The 21,446-nt window shown below is 39.4% G+C and overlaps 1 protein-coding gene across 3 annotated transcripts; it reads left to right on the forward strand.

The window, feature by feature from the left end:
* The first annotated feature begins 723 nt into the window (after positions 1 to 723).
* MRPL39 (mitochondrial ribosomal protein L39) lies at positions 724 to 20,245 on the forward strand. Of its 3 annotated transcripts, none has more exons than XM_044251088.1 (10): positions 724 to 824; positions 1,592 to 1,798; positions 4,041 to 4,180; positions 6,197 to 6,296; positions 7,262 to 7,329; positions 9,465 to 9,577; positions 12,191 to 12,256; positions 13,182 to 13,335; positions 17,051 to 17,098; positions 20,147 to 20,245. In XM_044251088.1, exons 1-10 carry the CDS (start codon positions 761 to 763, stop codon positions 20,192 to 20,194), a joined length of 1,008 nt encoding a protein of 335 aa, XP_044107023.1. In that variant the 5' UTR covers positions 724 to 760; the 3' UTR covers positions 20,195 to 20,245. The 3 variants fall into 3 exon arrangements, with proteins under 3 accessions (XP_044107023.1, XP_044107021.1, XP_044107022.1); XM_044251086.1 differs by lacking the exon at positions 724 to 824 and adding an exon at positions 865 to 1,323; XM_044251087.1 differs by lacking the exon at positions 724 to 824 and adding an exon at positions 1,212 to 1,283.
* Positions 20,246 to 21,446: the final 1,201 nt, after the last annotated feature.

The raw sequence follows: 21,446 nt of genomic DNA on the forward strand, positions 1-21,446 counted from the left end.
ACCCTGTCTGGACCTGCACTCTCTCCAGACCTTCCATAAACTCTGCTTTCCCCTCCTGCGGGCGCGTGTTTCATTTCCATCCTGCACACAGCCAGGATCCTCTCGAGAGGCTGGGCCTGCGGCGCCCGCTCAGGGCTCCTAGAGGACCTGCCGGCATCACCAGGATGCCTCTAACAGGCTCTCTCTATACTCCAAACACTACATAAACTAATTTGTAAAGAGTTCTGTGGCTCAGAGAGTTCCCTTCAGTGGCCCAATAAACGCAGAAGCCTGGCACAGGTCCCTCCGCCCACCCAAGAACTCTCCTTTGCAAAACTGAGAGTTGAGCTGTCATCAGCGTGACCCGCCGGGCTGACCACGGACGTCGTCCTTCTCGGTTTTTCCTCCCCAGAAATACTCTTTGCGGGAAGCAAGGGTTTCGTCCAACTCTCCGGGCTCGAACTCGCGGAGGCAGGCGGGTGAGGGAGCCAGTCAGACTGCGCGACTCCAAAGAGGGAGGATGTTTCCCCGCAGAGCCCGCGGGGCTGGCGGACAGGCCCCCCTAAGCGCCCCTGCAACGTGCCCCAGCTCTGCACGCCGCCCTCCCGGCAATGATCTTCAGCGAGGCGCAAGCGCGCCCCCTACCGGCGGCGCGCGGCCCGAGCGCGGGCCATCGGAACTAATGTGGTCTACGGAACGCAGGGTGCGTGCTTAGAGTTTCCGGGGCGGGGGTGCAGAAGAGGACCCGCGCGAGGCGCTTCTTACGGCAGAGGAGGAGGCAATGGCCGTGGGGATCCGGGGGCTGCGCCTCTGGCGGGCCGCCCCCAGTGGCGGGGCTGGCTGGAGTGAGTTTCAGCGTCCGAGTGGACAAAAACCGAGGCTTGAGGGATTGTCTGCTCAGATGGGGCCCGAGGCGGGTCCTGGGAGGTCCCACGCACGGGGTTGAGGGCGGAGGTGGCGCTTTAGGTCCCGGCTGTGGCGGCCGCCGCGGGCTCCCGGCCCGAGAGTCCAGACCTCGGGGCGCAGGGGGCGCGGGAGGAGCTCAGGGCCCGTGTGGGAAGGACCCCGCGTCCCCGGCGCGACATGGGCTCGTTTTCCCGTTGGAGTGCTTCACATCCGCTCTCATTTAGGGTTTGGGAAACAAGCTCAGCGTTTCCCGCTCGGGGATGGATCGTTTTGGCGAGGGCGCTCCGTGCTCTGGAGCTTTCTCGTCCCCAAGGTCTTCCAGGGCGACAGCTTTGCTCACCTTCCCAGCGACGGGTCTGACTCGGACTCAGCTTCCTGGGGACTCTTGGCCGCTTAGTGTAAAGCCGACTTCGGACTACGACGGCAGACGGGCGGGCGGTGCAGATCGGGCGGGGAGGGGGCCGCGTGGAAGGGCGGGGGTCCTGGCGGGGGTCTGGCGGGGGTCTGGCGGGCTGCGGATCCCTTCCGCGGGCCTTTTCATCATCAACACTGGAAAGCGCCTCAGGTTGACCTCGGAGCGCATTTTGGCGAACGGCGGTTTAAAATTGCGTGGCCTCCCCGGTCCAGCAGGAGGGGTGCGGGGTGGGGTATCCCCGCTGCGTTACGCGTTCGTTCCCCGTCGACCTGGCTTGTCACTTCCACCCAGGGTCGATCGCGACGTCGCCAGCCTCCCGCCTGTCCCCGGCCGAACTGACAGAAATGCAGAACGATCTCTTCAATAGAGAGAAGAACAGGCAGCTGTCCCTCACTCCTCGCACCGAGAAGATCGAAGTTAAACACGTTGGGAAAACCGACCCTGGCACAATTTTTGTGATGAATAAAAACATTTCCACTCCTTACAATTGTGCCATGCGTAAGTAGCGAACCAGGATCCAGTTTTGACAGTTTTACGTCACCTCTGCGGAAGAATTGGTTCCGAGGAGGACTCGGTGGTTGCTCCCTGAACTTGGTGGGAGACGTTCTCCTTTATCGGGCATCTTGCTCTCTGTTCGCTGCCTTGAGCTCTTCAGACTCCCCGTGGGTCTAGAAACGCCAGCCCTGTCACGCACCGGTGGTCCCCGGACTCGCGTAAATCCGGCGGGGTTCGGGGTGCTGTTAACTGTTCCAGGCCTAAGGAGGCAGAGGTGTTACTAGTGTGCTTGCCCTTTTTCGACAGCACCCTGGGGTGATGGGGGCGGTCACTGTGGGGAGCTCATCAAAGAAATTTGGGGTAGAGGGACAGCCCTGGCCTCGGATAACCAGCTTTTCTGGCCGCCTTTTCCTTTTCCTAGCTCTTTATGGTCTCCTTTCAGTCTTCCCTGCTTACCACTTGCCTCCTTGTGTGTTACGGTTTTGTCCATACTAGGTTTTGACAGTCATGTGTCTACCTAGTAAATGTGTCAGTGGCATTTGCATGGGGTGCATGTGATGAGGGTCAAATTACGTGTTGTGTTCATATTTTAAAGGAGATCACTGTGCCCTCTGTGTGATTCAGTGTGTACAGGAAGGGTACAGGGCCTCTGTATAGATTATTTGTGATCAAAATGCTTTTATTTTAAACTTTTAAAGATTTCACTTATTTATTAACGGAGAGAGACACAGCGAGAGAGGGAACACGAACAGGGGAGTAGGAGAGGGAGAAGCAGGCTTCCTGCTGAGCAAGGCGTCCAGTGCCCAGGGAGCCTGATGTGGGGCTTTATCCTAGGACCCTGGGATCATGACCTGAGCCTCCCAGGCGCCCCCATCAAAATGCTTTTAAAGTACCTCTGGTAGAACTGGTAATACTGAAATTTAGAAAGCTTTCAAAATAGATCTGTACACCAGCATGCTTGCTCAAATATACGACTAGCTGCATTGTTTAAACTTTTGGAAAACTCGGGGCGCCTGGGTGGCTCAGTGGGTTAAGCCACTGCCTTCGGCTCAGGTCATGATCCCAGGATCCTGGGATCGAGTCCCACATCGGGCTCTCTGCTCAGCGGGGAGCCTGCTTCTTCCTCTCTCTCTCTGCCTGCCTCTCTGCCTACTTGTAATCTCTCTCTGTCAAATAAATAAATAAAATCTTAAAAAAAAAAAAAAACTTTTGGAAAACTCAGTAATGATTTTCATTTAAGTAATAAATAATTTCAGTTAAAAGCTTAAGCTAGCGTATTACTCTGGATCTTCCGTTGTTTAGGGACTTGAATTAGTACTTATGATCATTGTTTACTCCTTTTGTGAACATTCCTGGACCGTTGCTGTGTGATAGGCGTTAGGATTACAGAGGAGGTTAAGACAAAGTACAGGTCCTTAAGGAGCTGTACGTTTCGCACGTGGAGACGAAGCCTGTGAGCGCCCTCAGCACGACTCCTGCACTGATGCTGGCTCGTCGTTCGTACCTTCTCACGTCACCCAGTACGCTTGCGAGTCCTTACCATGCTACAGGCATGGTGCTAGGTTCTGCATATACGAATGAGTGAACAAAACCAGACCTGATCCCCTCTGTATGGAACTTAGACCCTGTACCAGGAGCTTGACCCCTTCTGTGAGTAGCTGTGTACTTGAAAAACATCTAACCAGGGTTGGAGTTGCACTTGCCTTCTGGTCAAAGAACAGGCCAGAGATGATGGGCTTATATGTGAATTCGTACTGATAATTAAAAACTGTTACTGGTATTTAACTTGAACAGGTCATGTTAGGGAAGTAAGAGGTGGTTTAGACGCAAGACCCCAAAGCCATTTAGACCAGATGTACTCTGGATATATATTTAGATATTTTCTCTATAAAGTTATGTGGGTACATATCCAAATATATCCATGATACTGCTCTCTTAATATTTAAGTGTAGCTCTTGGAAAATTGTTTTACTACTTAATAATTGACAGATTAATTTGAAATTAGACTTAGCCTTAATGATTTTTGTAAGTAGTTTGGGCAGTTTGTTAGTAAGAATATATTGGATGTGTTGAATATTTTTTTATTAGTTACAGATGTAAGTTGTAAGACTTTTTTTCCCCTGAAGGAAGTCATTGCAGAATTTTGCTTTTCTGTTGTTTTATTTCTTAATGGAGCACTTAAACATGTAAGTTTTCACTTTGGGTTCTGTTAGATTTAGACCTTCAATCTGTTTTAAATCTCTAGATTTAAGTGAGTGGTACTGCAGGAAGTCCATTCTGGCTCTTGTGGACGGACAGCCTTGGGACATGTATAAACCTTTGACCAAATCCTGTGAAATTGAATTTCTTACTTTCAAAGATCGTGATCCAGGAGAAGTGAATAAGGTATTTCTGCCTCTGTGTTCTTTTTTCCCCCTTAGTTGTTTTCTTCTTCTTCTTCTTCTTTTTTTTTTTTTTTAATTAAAATGCTTTTGCTACAGACCATTAAATGTGGCCAAGGTCAAATGTAATGTACTAGATAACCAATGTTTTGCTTGTTAGATTAGGCATTTCCACAGTTCAAAAAATCCTTGAGCTTGGCATCCTTTCTTTGTATTTTGGTGTGAGAAAAACTATTTAACTTGTCTTTACGTTCATATCTTTGCTGCACTGACATTTATTGATCACTCTCTACATTACATTCCCAAAACTGCTTGAATTCAGCCTTTGATCATTGTTGGATTATTTCAGTAACTTTTTTACTCTGTGTCCTGCCCCCATTTTTAATTCTAAAGTCTTCCTGAGTAGCCCTGTAAGAGTTTTTCATTAAGTGACATGACTAAAAATTGTGTCACTTTTTTCCTACCTGCTAACTTTCAGGAAGGACATGAAAGTTATTCCCCTTCCTTTCCAAGCCCTGTGCGTGATCTGATGCCCGCCTTGCTTTTGAGCTTACTTTCATGGCAGCTTTCCACTTCCTCTTTGCTCTGGTCATACTAAGGGCCTTGGTCACTAATGGTTTAGCCTCCTGGCTTTTGCTGATGTTCTTCTTTAACTCTGGGTGTTTTCTTTCCTCCCTGTTAAAATCCTAGTTCTCTTTTATAGTTCAATTAAAATGCTACCTGCTCTTTGGGATGTTGTCAATTTCTTCTTGTCAGAACGAATCCCTCTTTAGGGCTTCACAGCACTTGGATAAATGTCTCCAGATATAATAGTTTAATATTGCCTTGCAATATGAACCATTGAACGCGTTGGATTCTTGGCTCTGTGAAGACAGGGATTATGTCCTCTGTTGGACCTAGTTCTTGACTTACATACAGTAGGTATTCAATAAGTATATGTTGAAATGAAACACTTAAGAAAATGATAGACATGATAATAGCTCACATCACGTATTAATTATGTATCAGGCACTATCTTAGTTGATTTATAGGTATTAACTCATTTACTCTTCATAAAAATCCCATAAAAATGGGTACTATTATTCCCGCTTTCCAGATAAGTAAACTGAAGCAAAGAGAGGTTCAGTAGCTTGACCTAGCTTACCAGTTTAGGAGATTATAGTGCTTGGATTTTAATCTAGGTGTTCTGACTCCGGAGTTCAGCAGACATTAAAAACATTTAAGTAGGATAGACGAGGTGCATTTTGCTACTTGCCTTCAAAGCTTGGATTTGTTATTTTTAATATATGGTATGTGGTTCTGTAGAGTAAATCCTGGAGCAGTTTCTGCTGCACACAACCAAGTGAGCCCAGTTTTTTAGTCCTCGGGTGAGAAGTGCTTATGAAGGTCAGTTGCCCAGTTATAGTGGTGCCAGTATGGAACATAATATGGGCAGGTCTGCTGTGGGACTTGTGTTTCTGTTTATGACTCTGATCAGGTCATTGCATGGATACCCACATTAAGCTTGTCCATGGGTCAAATGTGCTGGTAAAATGAAAGCCCAGTTAATAGGTTGCTTTGCTGTAAATACAAATAACTTGAGTGATGTGCCATGTGATGTTAGTTAGAGTGTAGGAGTCATAAATTCTTAAAAGTTGAGTTTTTCCTCTCTATTATATATGGTATAAACAGGTTTATGTTAATACTTTTTATTTATTTATTTATTTTTTACTTTAGCACAAGTTTGTTAACAAGTTACCTTTATCTTGGGTTAAATATAAAGTTGCAACCAGATAGTAAAACTATGTATTGTTTGATAACATAGTGCATGGCATCTGGCACAGAAACATTGCTAACAGCACATTCTTTTGTGCCTGTTGCTTGGGAGAGGTAATGTCATGGTCTGATATTCCCTATTGCTACATGCTGAGGATGGACAGAGAAAGAGCTCCTAAGTCAGAAGTTAACCTAAATTTTAATACTGAAGAAATGTTAGTGAATCTTAGTATGTATTATGTTTGTGTGTATTTTATTTTCCCAGGCTTATTGGCGTTCTTGTGCCATGATGATGGGCCGTGTGATAGAGAGGGCATTCAAAGATGAATATGTGGTCAGTTTGGTCAGAGCTCCAGAAGTTCCTGGTAATGTACACACGCACATGCATATTTTTATAATCCTTCAGTGGTTTGATACCTATTTTTGATATTTTATAGAGATGCTTTTTTTTTTTTAGCTTATGTCTAATTTTATATAATATATACTGCTATCATACATACATTCCATTTATAAAGGGTAATGAAACGTCTTATTAAATTAATGGAGTCCGTTATTACATAATGGAATTCGAGGAGAATGTTTCTTTTGAATATGAATTTCATGTAGTTACATTGTCTCCGTGTTTGTTTCCTGCCTTTAAGCATGTATTTCTAAATCAAATGTGTGGAGGAAGAAGAAATGAGAATATAAATAGAATTCTGGAGAAAGCTGTGTTTAGGTGGCACTATTTCACCAGAAACATCTATTACTCTGGAGAGGAACCATATTGGGAAGAATCAAGAGTTTACACTCTTTGTAATTTTGGTGAAACTAGGATTTTGCATCAGTATGTGCAGTAGGATCACATTTGTAATTTAAAAAAATATATAGAAGTATATATACCAAAAATATTTAAAAAGCTCAATGAATGATTCTAAGACGGGCAAAACAACAAAAATAAGGAAGTTTAGAACACAAAAAATTCAACATTTTATGTCCATTTAGTCATTCACCTACATATTAAATATCTTATTCTTTTGGAATTTTTATGTTTAGTAACTATTTGAAATCTCTGTAGTGATACTATTCTGGAAGAAAACATATGTTTTCTTGTTTCAACATTGTTGAAAAACATACTCGTGATTTTGGGTTAACAAAAGGCGAATTCGTTTTTTGGGTGGGGCCAAGTTGTAGAACTTTGGCAAGAGCTGGGATAATGGTGACAGTTTTATAGTTTGTAGAGTGCAGAGAGATTGTTGGCCCTTCATTTTATGGTCTAAATATTGGTTCCCAATAAGTCACTCTACTGTAACAGATTTGACTTTGCCTTTCATTTTGGTTGGATTTACAGTAATCTGTGGAGCCTTCTGCTATGATGTAGTTCTGGATAAGAGACTTGATGAGTGGATGCCAACAAAAGTAAGTATAGTGTTTGGAATATTAATTTTAGAATCTGGGCCTTTTGTTGTTAGAATGAGTCCTAAATTGTTGAATGCTACTGCATGTTAAGAATATTTAATTTAAAAGACCCTACTTACCTACCTCCCTACCTGTGTTGTTGGCTTTTTCAGTGAATTTAAGATAGAGGCAGATGAATGAGGGTATTCACAATGTGGTCACTTGTGTGGAAGCTTTGTGTCCTACTTGAAGTACTTTCTTTCTAGTATTGTTCATTCTGTTTCTTAAGATAGTGGTTTTCAAGATGCCCAGAATATAAAATAGAGAAGGTTAACCATCTTGGTTGATGTAGTGGTGGGAAGCTTGGAGCCTTACTTTCTTGAATCACCCGAGCACAATTTGAAAACCACTGCCCTAAACGATTTTAGCCTGTTGCATGCCATGAGATCTCCCTATACACAAAGGTTACCCTGAAAGGAGGGATAGAGGGTAGAGGATAGAGTGAATTAAGAATCAGGCTTTGACAAAGCTAACTCAGATAGCAACAAACTAGACAGTTGGTGAATGATCTGATTGTGTAATGAGTGTTGTCCTTGTTGGTCTGGCAACTGGGTAGCACATGGCTAACAAAGAGGATTTAGATCAGATGCCCTGTAAGGAGAGTATACTGATGACTTTAAATTGTCAAACCTAGAAATTCAGTTATCACTGGGGAGAAGAGGCAAATACTTGATTCTTAAGCAAAACTGTATGTCTTACACATGGAAGTCTGGAGATCAGGAAAGGAAAGGTGATGTACCATACCATTTTATCAATGCACTTTGTACATTTTTTTTACATTTTAACATCTCTGGAAAAAAAAATATATCTTACAGTAGATAGCATGGTAGCGTTTTTTCTTAGTGGTATATTTTAGATTTAGTGAAATGTTGTAATTCCTTATTGCAAAATTTTGGAGTTGTTTTTTTATGTCTAGTAATTAGTAATTCTGGCTTTGGAAGTTATTTCTTGTATAATCCTGCTTAAACTGGTTAATATCAAGGACAGCAGAGGGAAACAGGAAGGAATGAAGAGAGAAAGGGAGAGAGGGGAGAGGGAAGAGATGTAGAAAGGAAGGTGGAGGGTGCAGGGGGATACAGGGAAGGGATCGGAACTCTTTGTGATCTCTGCACTTGTGTCAGTATAATTTCTCTCTCAGATATGCCCTCAAATTTAAGAAAGGATTCTCACTTGTTGGGGGGTTAAGTAAAAACTAATGAGATTAAGAGTTCTCATTATGTATGAAACTTGCTGCCTTCTTTTCCTTTTTTTAAATGTAAAACTTTAAATAAAAAAGAAATGTACTAATTACAGGCACCATGGGGTTGGGTGGATCACTTAGAAAAAGTGGTGGAGAGTTACATTCAAGTAACAGTTGTATAAAATCATGAATGTGGCTTTGTTATAAATTGTCCCTTTAAGAATGGAGAAGAGTCATTTCATGCAAAAAAAAATCTAATAGGAAGTTTATGGAAAGAATTTTATTACAAAAATTACTTGCGTAACAGTGCTTGGTCTTTTCTGTATTAGTAATGATTTATAGTATGAAAACTCAATTACAGCTTTTATTAAAAGTCATAAATACTGTTAATGTGTATTAATCAGTCATTTTAATTGCATAAAAGTGACTTTTTATTAAACATGAATTTTTATATTAAATGTATGCTATATTTTGGGCAGGGCCAATGATGACATTATATTTCCTGGTAAAATGTTCTGAATGACAAACAATAATTTCCCTGTTCATTTAAAAAAGCTTAGTTTTACTTAAAATGTAAACACATTTTTGTATCTTTTTATTAGCATTTTTAATTGCGTCATGTTTTAATAAACTGTAAGGGTTGTATAATTTGAATGAAATCTTTATTAAGATTTCTTTGTAGGATTATCTATAATAATTAATATAGGCTAATATCTTAATTACAAGTAAATTGCAAGTTTCATAGTTAAATTTATGGTCTGAATACTTAATTGTTATAAATTAATAACTCCTAACAAACTTGCTTTTGCTTTTTCTTTTAGTTGGATTTATAGTATTTAGCATACAGTTTTATCTGCCTTATGGAGAAATGCTTTTAAGTCAATTGTTACAAAAAGTTAATACTTTCATTTTGAAGGAGAACCTACGTTCCTTCACGAAAGATGCTCACACTTTAATTTATAAAGATCTTCCATTTGAAGTTCTGGAAGTGGAAGCAAAAGTGGCATTAGAAATATTTCAGCACAACAAGTAAGTGTTGGCTCCCTTGGAAGTGAGATTCAACCTCCTGAAGTTATATGTAATGAAGAAAATTTAGCTCTTAAGAATCTCTATATCTGATGTGTATAGGACACTTATTTTTAGCTCTTAGATCTCTTTTTCTGTACCAGCCTATTTACTTTGATTCATCTCATTGCTTATTTCACAGAGAAAAGACCTCCCCTCGATAATTCTGTTTGTCTTACTTCTCTGTTTCTTTGACCAAAGAAGTCCTTCACTTCATAGCAGCATTGCAGTGTGTTTCCCCTTTTTCCTTTCATCATGAAGTGATAGCATCCACGGAACTGTACCATTTTGTTCATTTGGCAGCTTTTCCTTCTCACCCTCCTACTCTTTAAATGACGGGGGTGAGATAGAGAATGCCAGTGCTCTGGAGGGAGCTAACACAAAGTAAAACATTCACATAGCCAGGTCTTAGTCTTCTGCACCAGAATTATTCATCTGGTGGATTTTCTTTGCCAACATTTTAAATCTTCCCTGGGTCCTCAGTCCCCTTTCTCACTCAGAAAACTTAAACATTACCTTCTTCTACTAATTGTAACAACATAAACTATATTTTAATATTAATCTAATTGAAATTAGAATTAATTAGGGAAATCTTCATTGCAAAAAAATAACATAGATACTAGATTCTTAAGACAGAATATACCCCTGCAGTTCGTTCAAGGTTATGGGTTAGAATTTCTTTTTTTTTTTTTTTTTTTTTTATGGGTTAGAATTTCTTTAGGTATTTATAAAATGAGATGTAAGTTTGCATAGGGTTGGTATATAATATTTCTCATATGCTGGAACCAGTGTACTAAGAAAGCAGTAGGAACATACTAGTTTAACTGAACTAGACTGCAGGTAGTTCTATAGACCCAAAGCACCATTGATTCTATAAGAAAATTCCTTGTATTATTAGAACATATCAAGACACTTCCTGTGCTATAATTCTAGGGTCATGCTGTCCAATAGAGATGTAATGTAAGCCATCTGTATAACTAAATTTTCTAGTATCTACATTAAACAAGTCAAAAGGTAAAGTTAATTTTAGTAATACATTTTATTTAAACAATATATCTACAATGTTAATTCAGCATGTGATCAATATTACAAAATTGATGATACTTTAGTTTTTCATGCTAGGTCTTCAGAATCTCATGTAGTTTACTTTTTTTTTTTTTTAAGATTTTGTTTATTTATTTGACAGATCACAAGTAGGCAGAGAGGCAGGCAGAGAGAGGGGGGAAGCAGGCTCCCAGCTGAGCAGAGAGCCCCATGCAGGGCTTGATTCCAGGACCCCGAGATTATGACCCAAGTTGAAGGCAGAGGCCTAACCCACTGAGCCACCAGGCGCCCCCCCTCTACTCTTAAGGCACATTTCAGTTCGGGCTAATTACATTAAGTGCTCCATAGCCACCATAGTGTACTCTAGATGTTCATTCAGTGAGATTTCCCATTCCCTCCACTCCACTTTACAAGTCTAGGAGGGCTTGTAGGAAAGTTAGTTGAATGTGTGGAAGGAGGTTTAGGGATGGTTTGGGGGCAAGTTTTAGGGGACAGAGAATTTTGGATGGTTAAGGTAGGTCAGTGATTAGGCCTGCTGTAGGGGGAGCCTTACAAGGCTTTGACTCCCAGGGGACATGTGCATCTCTTAGAGGTGGGGCAAGAGGGACAAATATTAAGGGAACTGGCTCCCTTAATAATGTATGAGGGGCTTTGGCAGAAGGGGTATGGCAGTAAGTAATGATGTTTCCACATCAACTTGTGCTTCCCAACTTTGCCATACACCCACCTAATACTCGTTTAGCTCTGGGGTAAAGAGGGCTCTTTATAGTGGTAAAATTATGATTTGAACCTGGGTTGTGCAGTTCCATCTCTGCTATTAGCTGTAGTAACAGGATTGGGTAGATGTGAGAAACATTTAGGCCGTAGAATTGACATGACTTGGCAATGAATTGGATGGAGTGGGTGTGGCAGGAGAAGCAGGAATCAAGGAAATCTCTGAAGTTTTTCACTTAGACATGTGGGTAGTTGGTGGTGTCATTTACTAAGCTAGGAAACTCAGGAGTAAGAATACATTTGGCAGGAAAAGAAGGAGTAAATTTTTGCTCTGTTTGAGAATTGCAGAGTGTAAGGTACTTGTGAAACAGTCTAATAGATGTTCAGGAGGGTCTTAGATACGTAGTTCAGGGCTCATAAGAGGGATGTGGATTAAAAGCTGAACTGTGGAAGGAGGAAAACAGAAGTGGGATTAAAACTGTGCATGTTAAGGAGCTAGCCCAGGGAGGTTACTTAGTGAAAAGGGGCTGTAGGACAGGTCCACTAGAGAGTGGAGAGGGGGAAGAGTGGCCAGAGAGTTAAAGTATTAAGCAGTAGGGAGTGTCATGGAAGCCAGAGGAAAAGAGCACTCGGAGAGATGGAGTTTGGTGGAGTTGTGACACCATGGCCAGACTGAAGGACGTGAGGCCTGAAGGGGAGGCTCCAAGTGTAAACCCTTCTCTTTAAAAATCTATGGCTAAAGAGGAAGAGAAAGGGAGGGGTCCTTTAAAAATTTTGTATATTTAGAAGTAAATTTTTTTTTTCTTTGCCACTTTTTAGGTACAAAATGGATTTCATAGAAGAGAAGGCATCTCAGAACCCTGAGAGAATAGTTAAGCTACACAGGTAAGGAAAAATAAATTGGCTGTCATGCTAATTTGTAGGAAGATGTAGCTTTATTGTGGTTACCCAATGTGGTGTATGACTGCAAAAGATGCATTTGTACTCAAATTTGTTATTCTCATTATCTTATTTTCTGTTGCTTTGTTCATTGTTTTTGTAGAGTGGTAACTGGATGATTTAAATTATCTTCAGGAGCAGTTCTGGTTTCTGTTCCTCATTCTATTGTTTGTTATTTTTATTTCAGCATTTCAAGAGTTGAAAACCATTGTTTAAGAGTTGAAAACCATTGTTTAAAAATGGGATTTTCAAAAGTTAATTTTGAAATTGGGCAAAATATTCATTGCTACGAATTGAACATAATTCATGTGTATTCACAAATGTCAATACTAATTACTACTTATGTTACATATAAGTAAGTAAACTAGGAGTGTGCTTTCTGATACAGGGATGAGGGAGGTAAGACAATGCATAGTGCGTGCGCAGAAGTGACTTCGTGACCTAAATCTTTTTTTCTCCGTCTCATGTTTTCTTGGCTCAGAGTTAATTTTTTTCTACAAAGCTGCTCTTCGGACAATCTGTTGTATACATTGAGTTCCTAACTCTATTACAATGAGTTGTTACAAGGTTATAGATTACAAGGTTTTAGAAATTGGATTCATTCGATAGCATGATGCGTTCAGTGGTCTTAAAAATCTCTGTAAAATTTTATCAGTGCTAATGAAGAACAGGGTTCACTTGACTTTAATTTTCATAGTTTTAGCCTCCTCACTTGAAATTTTGTGTCAGGAGCAGTAGAGACTGAATTGACCCACATGAAATGTTCTTGACTTGGGGACATTGTCCCAAAGAGAATAAATAGATTTTTTCTAAACTACTGTAAATGGTTTCATTTTGAGGTTTAATGTGTTTGTTTTTAAAATCAAATCAGGTTTGGTGACTTCATTGATGTGAGCGAAGGTCCTCTTATCCCAAGAACAAGTATTTGTTTCCAGTATGAAGTGTCGGCAGTTCATAATCTTCAAGCCACCCCATTGGGTCTTGTACGAAGATTCCAGGGTCTGTCTTTACCCGTACACTTAAGAGTAAGTAAAGTTTAAAGTTTCAGATCGTCCAATTTGGGGGGTGGTTGTGATTCTGGTCTTGATTTTATAACAGTTTGAAGGACAGACATTTTAATTTTCATTAAGTTGTGTGACAGTAATACTTTGTAAATTCAGGTTTATGATAAAAACAATTTTCCCTGGAATGTAAACTGATCATTCACAAAAGAAATACTAGTTGAAAAAGTTGAATCACACTGGGATAGTAATTTTAATTTTTCGAGTTAGTATAGGGAAGGAGGGTGCACTGAAGATTACTGGAGTACATATTGTAAGGCCTTCTGGAATGTCTTTCAGGTTTAGGTTTGGCTGACTTTTCTCCTTAATTTTCCTAATCTATTTATGACCCAGAGTCTGTTAATTTCCATATTGTTCCCACTCCTTGTTAATGCCTTTTTAAAAAAAATTCAACTTTGGATTTTGAGATAATTCAAAATCTGTGTAGGTTCACATGTAGTTATAAGAAATAATATAGAGATTCCAAGTTACCTTTACCTAGTTTTCCCAATGATAACTTCTTACAAAACTACAGTACAGTTTCACAGCCAGAGTATGGACATTGACATAATGAGGATATAGTACAATTTCTTTACAAGGCTCTCTCCTGTTGGCCCTTTATAGGCATACCTACTCTTCTCTGCCCCACCTCCACCTCCTCACCTCTGGCCACTATTAGTCTGCTCTCTCCTCCTACAAATTTTCATTTCAGGAATATCATGAATGGAATAATACATTATGTAATCTTTGGGGATTGGCTTTTTTCTCTCAGCATCATTCTCTGAGGATTCATCAAGGTTGTTGTGTAGTTGGTTCTTTTTTATTGCTGTATAGTATTCTGTGGTATAGATCTACTGTGTATTGTTTAACCATTCACCTGTTAAAGGATATATATATATATATATATATATATATATATATATATATATTTATAGTTTTTTGGCTATTATGGATAAAGCTGCTATGAACATTTTGTGAATATATGTTTTCGTTTCTCTGGGATAAATGCCCATGAGTGCAATTGCTGGCTCATATGGTAGGCATATACTTAGTTTTTTAAGAAACTATCAAACTGATTTCCAGAGTGACTCTACCATTTGACCATTCCTATCAACAATGTGTGAGTAATCAGTTTTTTGATCATTGCCAGCATTTGACATTGTCACTGTTTTTAGCCATTATGATAGGCTCGTAGTGATTTCATACAGTAGCTTTAATTTGCATTTTCTTGTTGGCTAATTGTGTTGAACAACTTTTCATGTGTTTATTTACCATCTGTATATTTTTTTTGGTGAAATGTCTGTTTATTTTTTTTGTTTATGTTCTAATTAGGGTTTTTTTTTTTTTTTACTGCTGTTGAATTTCTAAGAGTTTTTTTCCTAGTATATTCTGGCTATTAGTCTTTCATTGTATATATATAACAAGTTTATGTATATTTTCCGTCAGTAATTACATCTTTTCATCCTTCTAACAGAAGATTAGAAGTTGGGAAGATCAGAAGTTTTTAGTTTTGATGAAGTTTAGTTTATCAGTTTTTCTGTTTATGGATCATGTTTTTGGTGTTGATTCAGAGAATTCTTTGCCTGGACCTAGAGCCCAATGATTTTCTTTCCTTTTTCCCCCCTAACAGTTTTACAGTTTTATATTTAATTATGTGTTCCATTTTGTGTTAAATTTTACATAATGTCTGAGATTCAGGTTGCGATTCATTTTTCTTGCCTGTACATGTCAAATTGTTCCAGCATCATTTGTTAAAAAGGCTTCCTTCCTCCATTAAATTGCCTTGGCACCTTGTTAAAATCATTTGGGCATATCCCTATGGTTCTATTTCTGGGTTCTCTATTCTGTTCCATTGGTTTTTGTGTCTGTCCTTCTACCAGTATCATGGTCTTGATTACTGTAGCAGTAAACAGTTCTTGAATCAGGTAGAATAATTCATCCTGTGTTATTATTTATAAAAATTGCTTAAATTATTTTAGGTTCTTTGCCTTTTCATTTAATTTTAGGTTAGTCTTTCTGTATTGACAGGTCTTACTGGGACTTTGATAGGAATTTTATTTAACCTGTGTATCAATTTGGGAAGAATTGATGTCTTTACTAAATTGTATCTTCTAGTCTATGAACATAGTATATTTTTCATTTAAATCCTTCATCTCATTCATCAACATTTTGTACTTTTTAGCATTTGTCCTTGACATGTTCGATTTTTCTCCGCTACCCGTTTCCTTTGCTAGCTTTCTGCATTTCAGTAAATGACACCATCTACTTAGCTGTGAGGTAATCCTTGATTCTCCATTTCCCTCCCATCTATGTTCTGTCCCATTCATCAGCAAGGCCTTTAAATTCTTAACACTGAAACATGCCCGGAGTCCCTCTGTCGCATAGCATCACATCTGCTACCACCACCTTTTCCAACCCGCCTTACTCTTTACCCCTTTCTTGATTTCACTCTGGCCCCTGAAGCACATTCCTTACTTAGTATCCAGAATGACCTTTTTCATATACAAATCAGATCATGTAATCGCTTTGCCCTATACATTCCAGGGGCTTTTTATAAAAATCCCAACCCTGGGGGCACCTGGGTGACTCAGGGTGACTCAGATGGTTAAACATCTGCCTTCCACTCAGGTCATGATCTCCAGGTCCTGGGATTGAGCCCTGCATTGGGCTTCCAGCTCAGCAGGGAGCCTGCTTCTTCCTCTCCCTTTCCCCCAGCTTGTGTTCTCTCCTTCTCTGTCTGAAATGAATAAAATCTTAAAAAAAAAAAAAAAAATCCTAGCCCTGTACGTTGTCTCACAAAGCCCTACATTATCTGGCCTTTGCCTGCCTCTCTGACCTCTCATACCACTTTCTCCATCATCTACCGTCTTCCAGCCACACCGGAGGGTCTGCACCCATTGTCCATTCTGCTGGAGTCAGGTGTGGTTTCCCCTTTAAACATATAGTGCTGCTCTTTTCTCCAGAAGGGCTTACATGTACATACAGTAATTTTATCTTTTATCATAGATTTTACCAGGTCATTCAGTGAGACATAGTCACTGGCCCACCCGTATCCCTCAGTATCACCTTTAAATGACTTAGTAAAATTGATGCAGTCCTTAATGCATTTTACACAGTTTTCATCTGTGCATTCTGAGAATCCCCAACTATATACAATTTTTAAGGATTAAGTAATTGGTTCTATAATTATTTTGTCTCCATTAGTTTTTACTTGTTCTTTAAGGTAATGTGTTAAATCTTCTAAAACTGCCATTTCAGTGTGAAGGTGTCCCCGTCAGTCAGCACTGGTCACCACCAGTTCTTGATGAACCTCTCATTGTGATTGCTAGTGGTCTGAAGGATGACCTCTAGTTTGTGGAAAATGGCTATTTAGGGAAAGAACTACAGCCTGTGAGAAACTGAGGCCGAGTTTTGCTTCCCATTAGAAGGAATGCTCTCTGTGACAGTGATGACTAGGAAGGATAAAAGAGGACGAGTGGCATTTTCAGTGCTACGTCTGTTTTTCTTACATGCCAGACACAGCAGCTGTCCCGTAAAGTACCTTTTCCCCTCCTCGAATCTACTTTTGTAACTGCTTAGGCTCGTTAGTACCGCCTGACTTCTTATGTATTTGTTTTGTTTAAAACCTACTTCAGACTCATTTCCTTTTATTTTAACTTTATTGCTTTATTTAATTCATAGTGAATCTTTTCTTTTCAAGGCACATTTTACGATATGGAATAAGTTGTTGGAAAGATCTCGGAAAATGGTAAGTATTTTTGACGGCTAATAACTACTGTTCCATGAAGAAATTTTTACTGGAATCAAGCAACAACACAACAAATAAAGAGAAGAAAAGAAAACAAAAGAGAAAAGTAATTAGTTGTCTCAATAGCTAAAGCAGTGTTATAGTTGGTGACCCCAGTAGTATCTTGGCAAGAGAATAGTCGTAATTTGGCATTTCTCCCGTTTTTGTTTGTTAATATCATGGAGATGATACTGTAGAACTTGAAGAATAAGAATGCTGCTCTATAGTAGTAATAGTTCTTAGTGGGTCCAGTGATGTTAATTAGGTCTTTGATAATTTTTTTGTAAACCTAATGAGCATGGGAAGATTAAAGTTTGTCAGATATACTTTGAAACTGCCTTGACATTGGTTGACATACTAAATGTGCAGATGTCCTGAAGAATAGTATTTGAGTACTTGTGTTTTGTAGTTCATTCTGTGTCAGGCCTTTAAACTGATGCAGTAGGGATGATTGTGATTTCACCAGTAGGAGTGATTGTATTTCTTGACCTATTCTATCCCTATTTACTCTTTCCTAGGCTAAGTGCTCGTTCTTTACGTACATCATTGAATAGCAGGTCCATGTAATCTGGCCTCATGAACCCTTCCTAGTTACCCTGATTTTCCACTCAAGCTTGCAAGCATATATCAGACTATCTTTTTTCTTCTTCTTCTTCTTTTTTTTTTTTTTAGTTTGCAGTCTTATATCACTTTATTTTTTCCCAACTTTATAATTGATATATATAGCATTGTGTAAGTTTAAGATGTACATTGTAATGATTCTATATATGTATGTAGTGCAAACTAATTACCACAATAAGGTTAGCATTGCCATCACCTCACAGAGTTACATATTCTGTGTGTGTGTGGTAAGAACTTTTAAAATCTACTCTCAGTAACTTTCAAATATATATTAACATTATTAACTCAGACTTATTTTTAAGTTTGTTTGTTCATGGCACTTTTTCTGTCTGGACTCTCTGTCCTTTTCTCCTCCTCTCTGTGAACATCCTTCTTGTTCTTCAGTACTCATCCAAGTCTTACTGTCTTCATGAACCATTTGCAAAGTGACCTCCAAACAAATATCCATTCTTACAATTTCCACTTGATTATATATCTCTTCATACGGTTTTTCAGTTGTTTTTGCTAGTGCATTTACATTCAGTCTGTTAGTTAACCCATTCAGGGTTTATTATATATGTGTCATGGCAAATTTTGAGCCCAACCTTTGGTGTATGGGTTACCTGGTAAGTATTGATAATTTTTTATGATGATGTACAACCTAGTCTCTATTAATGAATTTACAGATAGAATTTATTATTGAGGCACTTACTCATAATGTTCTTGTGTAAAGAGTACATATAATTTCCTCATGAAAAGAAAGTACTTTTGAATGGATAGAAAAATTTTGTTTCTTTGGTAACAATTATCTTTTTATTATTTATTTTTAATTTATATATATACATATATATTATTCAAGTGTAATTAACACACAGTGTTATATTAGTTTCAGGTGTACAATGCAACGATTCATCAACTCTATACATTACTCAGTGCTTGTCACGATTAAGTGCGCTCTTAATCCCCTTCACCATAATCATCATTTTAGGTTAGGAAACTAGAGGAGAAAGGAGTTTATAATAGATGTAGAAAAATAGTAGGGGTAGTAACCTAGAGTATGTAATAGGAATCAGGGAATAGCTGTTTTTGCAACATTTGTTCTGGTTCAGTTTCCTTCTGTCCATTTTGTTTTAAGGGAGTAGGTTAAACATATGGTACATTGATTCAACTAGCATAGATATGTCGAATGTGTGTTATGTGCCGGGAGCTGTAGGTAAAGAAATGAACAAAACCTACTTACTGGCCTCAGGGAGGCTACTTTAATGGAAACTAGACTTGCAAGCTGACAGTTGGGTGTACAAGTGGAATTCTGGCATACAGCAAAGGACCCGGGCTAAGCTGGAGGATTGGTTAAGGAGGGTTCCCAGGGATTGGAGTTGCTTAAGTTGGCTTAGAGGATGACTGAAAGTGGGCCTGGCAGATAATTTGCTTGGGGTTGGGTTGGTGGTTATCTCAGAGGAGATAATGCCTAGAGAGATGGAGGAATGGAGAGAGTGAGGAATATAAGATGGATCTGAATGTACAGTCTTCTGTAGGGTGGGTGACGAATCCAGCAAAGTCTGTTGGAAATAGCGTATGAAGAGGGGCTTGTGTTCCATGCTAAAGAATTTGCATTCCCCTCCTGGAAGTGATTGGGGGTCACTGGGGAATGTGAAAAGGGAAGTAACCTATGGGTCAGCTATTTGTGTTTAAATGCTTACTCTGGGGCAGCATGGAAGAAAGCTGTGATTTAAACTAGCAGTCCTGTTAGAGGGATAGAAGGTGGTGAGGTCCTGAAGCTTTGGTGTGGCAGTGAGAGTCACTCAGGTAGAATTAGTAGGACTGTTGGTTGAATATGCACGTAAGAGAACAGTGGATTCTCTAATGGCAGGTGTGGGCAGCTGGGTAGAGACCTTCACAGGGATAAATAATGCTGGAGGTGGGGTGAGTGTCAGGGTAATGAGGAGTAAGTTTAGCTGTTTGATGTGTTTGAGTGACACAGAGTAGAAATGTGGATTTACAGATACCTACTTCTACTAAACCTGTAATATACCATATTTAAAATAGAATTATACCTCCCAAGAAAATCCGTTGATTTAAAATACTGTGTGACAGCATTGCTGGTATTTTTCTTATGTGAGTGATTTCATTTTGTAATTGAAAAATAAAATGACAGACTGGAGAAGCCTAGCTCTATGCTTCAGATTGTATTTTTAATGAAATTGTTGTACTTTACACGATAATCTATATTGGAAACCTGGCCTTGTGCATTTTCTTCTTTTTCTGCTTAACTTTCTATAATAATTACTAATGAAGGAGAAAGACCAAGGGTTATAGGAAAAGGACTGTGGAATGGTTTAAAATGGTGGGGGAAGAGTAAAACTAAAAGTGGTTATTTATTAGAAAAGTAAAGTATTCATGTATTTACAGGTAACTGAAGATCAAACTAAACCTACAGAGGAAAGTGCATCGACCTAATAACTTCCTAAAATTTAAATATGTATAATAAAATAAAAGTTTTATATGAAATATTTGTGTGTTCTTATAAAGATTAACTATTGGGACACCAGGGTGGCTCGGTTGGGTGTCCCACTCTTGGTTTTGGCTCAGTTTCATGACCTTGGGGTCATGGGATCGAGCCGAGTCAGGCTCCGTGCTCAGCATATGGACACCATGCTCAGGGGGAAGTCTGCTTGGGATTCTTTCTCTCACTCTGGCTCTGTCCCTCCCGTTCCTTGAGTACTCCCTCTAAATTAATAAAGAAATCTTAAAAAAAGAAAATTAACTATCTTTTTTCTCCCTAAGACTTATACTGATGTTTATTTTACCTCTATTATTATTATTTACTTTTTACTTTCTTTAAAGTTTAAAACAACTTATGCTGTTCACAGTAAAGATTTTGTGCAGAAACAACCCCGTCCTCTCTGACTCCCCAGATAGAACGCTTTGACATGTTTTCTCTGTTCAGTCCTTTTTCTACATGTATAAACATAGATGTATAAATACAAATGGGATCTTTTAAAAACATAAAAGATCATACTAGTTTCCATTTTTGCCATTTTAAACAATGGCACAATAAATATTCTTGTACAAAAGTGCAAGTGTTTTGTGGATAGGTTAACTGAGAATTTACTAATTAACTGAATATTCATTATATACTGGCCATGATGCTAAGCCTTTCACATGGAATCTCTTATTTAATCCTCACAACGTTTGAGAAAGTGTTTCTGTTTTGTAAATGAGGAAACAGACCATAGAACTGGCCAATAGCAAAGCCGGAATTTGGACCCAAGTAACTTCACTCGTCCTCTGCACTGCCTCACATATAAATACTTTGTAGGAATGGATTTCCGATAGAGTTACTGGCAGATGCTACCAGATCTTAGCCTCCCAAAGGTTTTGCCAAATGACAGTTCCAATAACAGAGTTCTGCTTTCCTGTGACTGGGGCAACTGGGGCAAGTCTTGATTGTCAGTCTGTTAAAATTGTTTTGCCAGGGGCACCTGGGTGGCTCAGTGGGTTAAGCCGCTGCTTTTGGCTCAGGTCACGATCTCAGGGTCCTGGGATCGAGTCCCGCATCGGGCTCTCTGCTCGGCAGGGAGCCTGCTTCTCTCTCTCTCTCTGCCTGCCTCTCCATCTACTTGTGATTTCTCTCTGTCAAATAAATAAATAAAATCTTTAAAAAAAATTGTTTTGCCAAAAAATTTCTTCCTGGGTGTAGTGCACAGGT

The sequence above is a fragment of the Neovison vison genome, chromosome 6 (genome assembly GCF_020171115.1).
Source record: "Neovison vison isolate M4711 chromosome 6, ASM_NN_V1, whole genome shotgun sequence".
In the NCBI taxonomy this organism is placed as follows: Eukaryota; Metazoa; Chordata; class Mammalia; order Carnivora; family Mustelidae; genus Neogale; species Neogale vison.

Bases quoted from the DNA above. Each gene is read 5' to 3' on its own strand.
- MRPL39 (XM_044251086.1), top strand. From the start codon at position 1,146: ATGGATCGTTTTGGCGAGGGCGCTCCGTGCTCTGGAGCTTTCTCGTCC. The intron at 6,297-7,261 runs GTAATGTACACA...TTGGATTTACAG, and splicing joins CAGAGCTCCAGAAGTTCCTG to TAATCTGTGGAGCCTTCTGC. The intron at 12,257-13,181 runs GTAAGGAAAAAT...AAATCAAATCAG, and splicing joins AGAATAGTTAAGCTACACAG to GTTTGGTGACTTCATTGATG.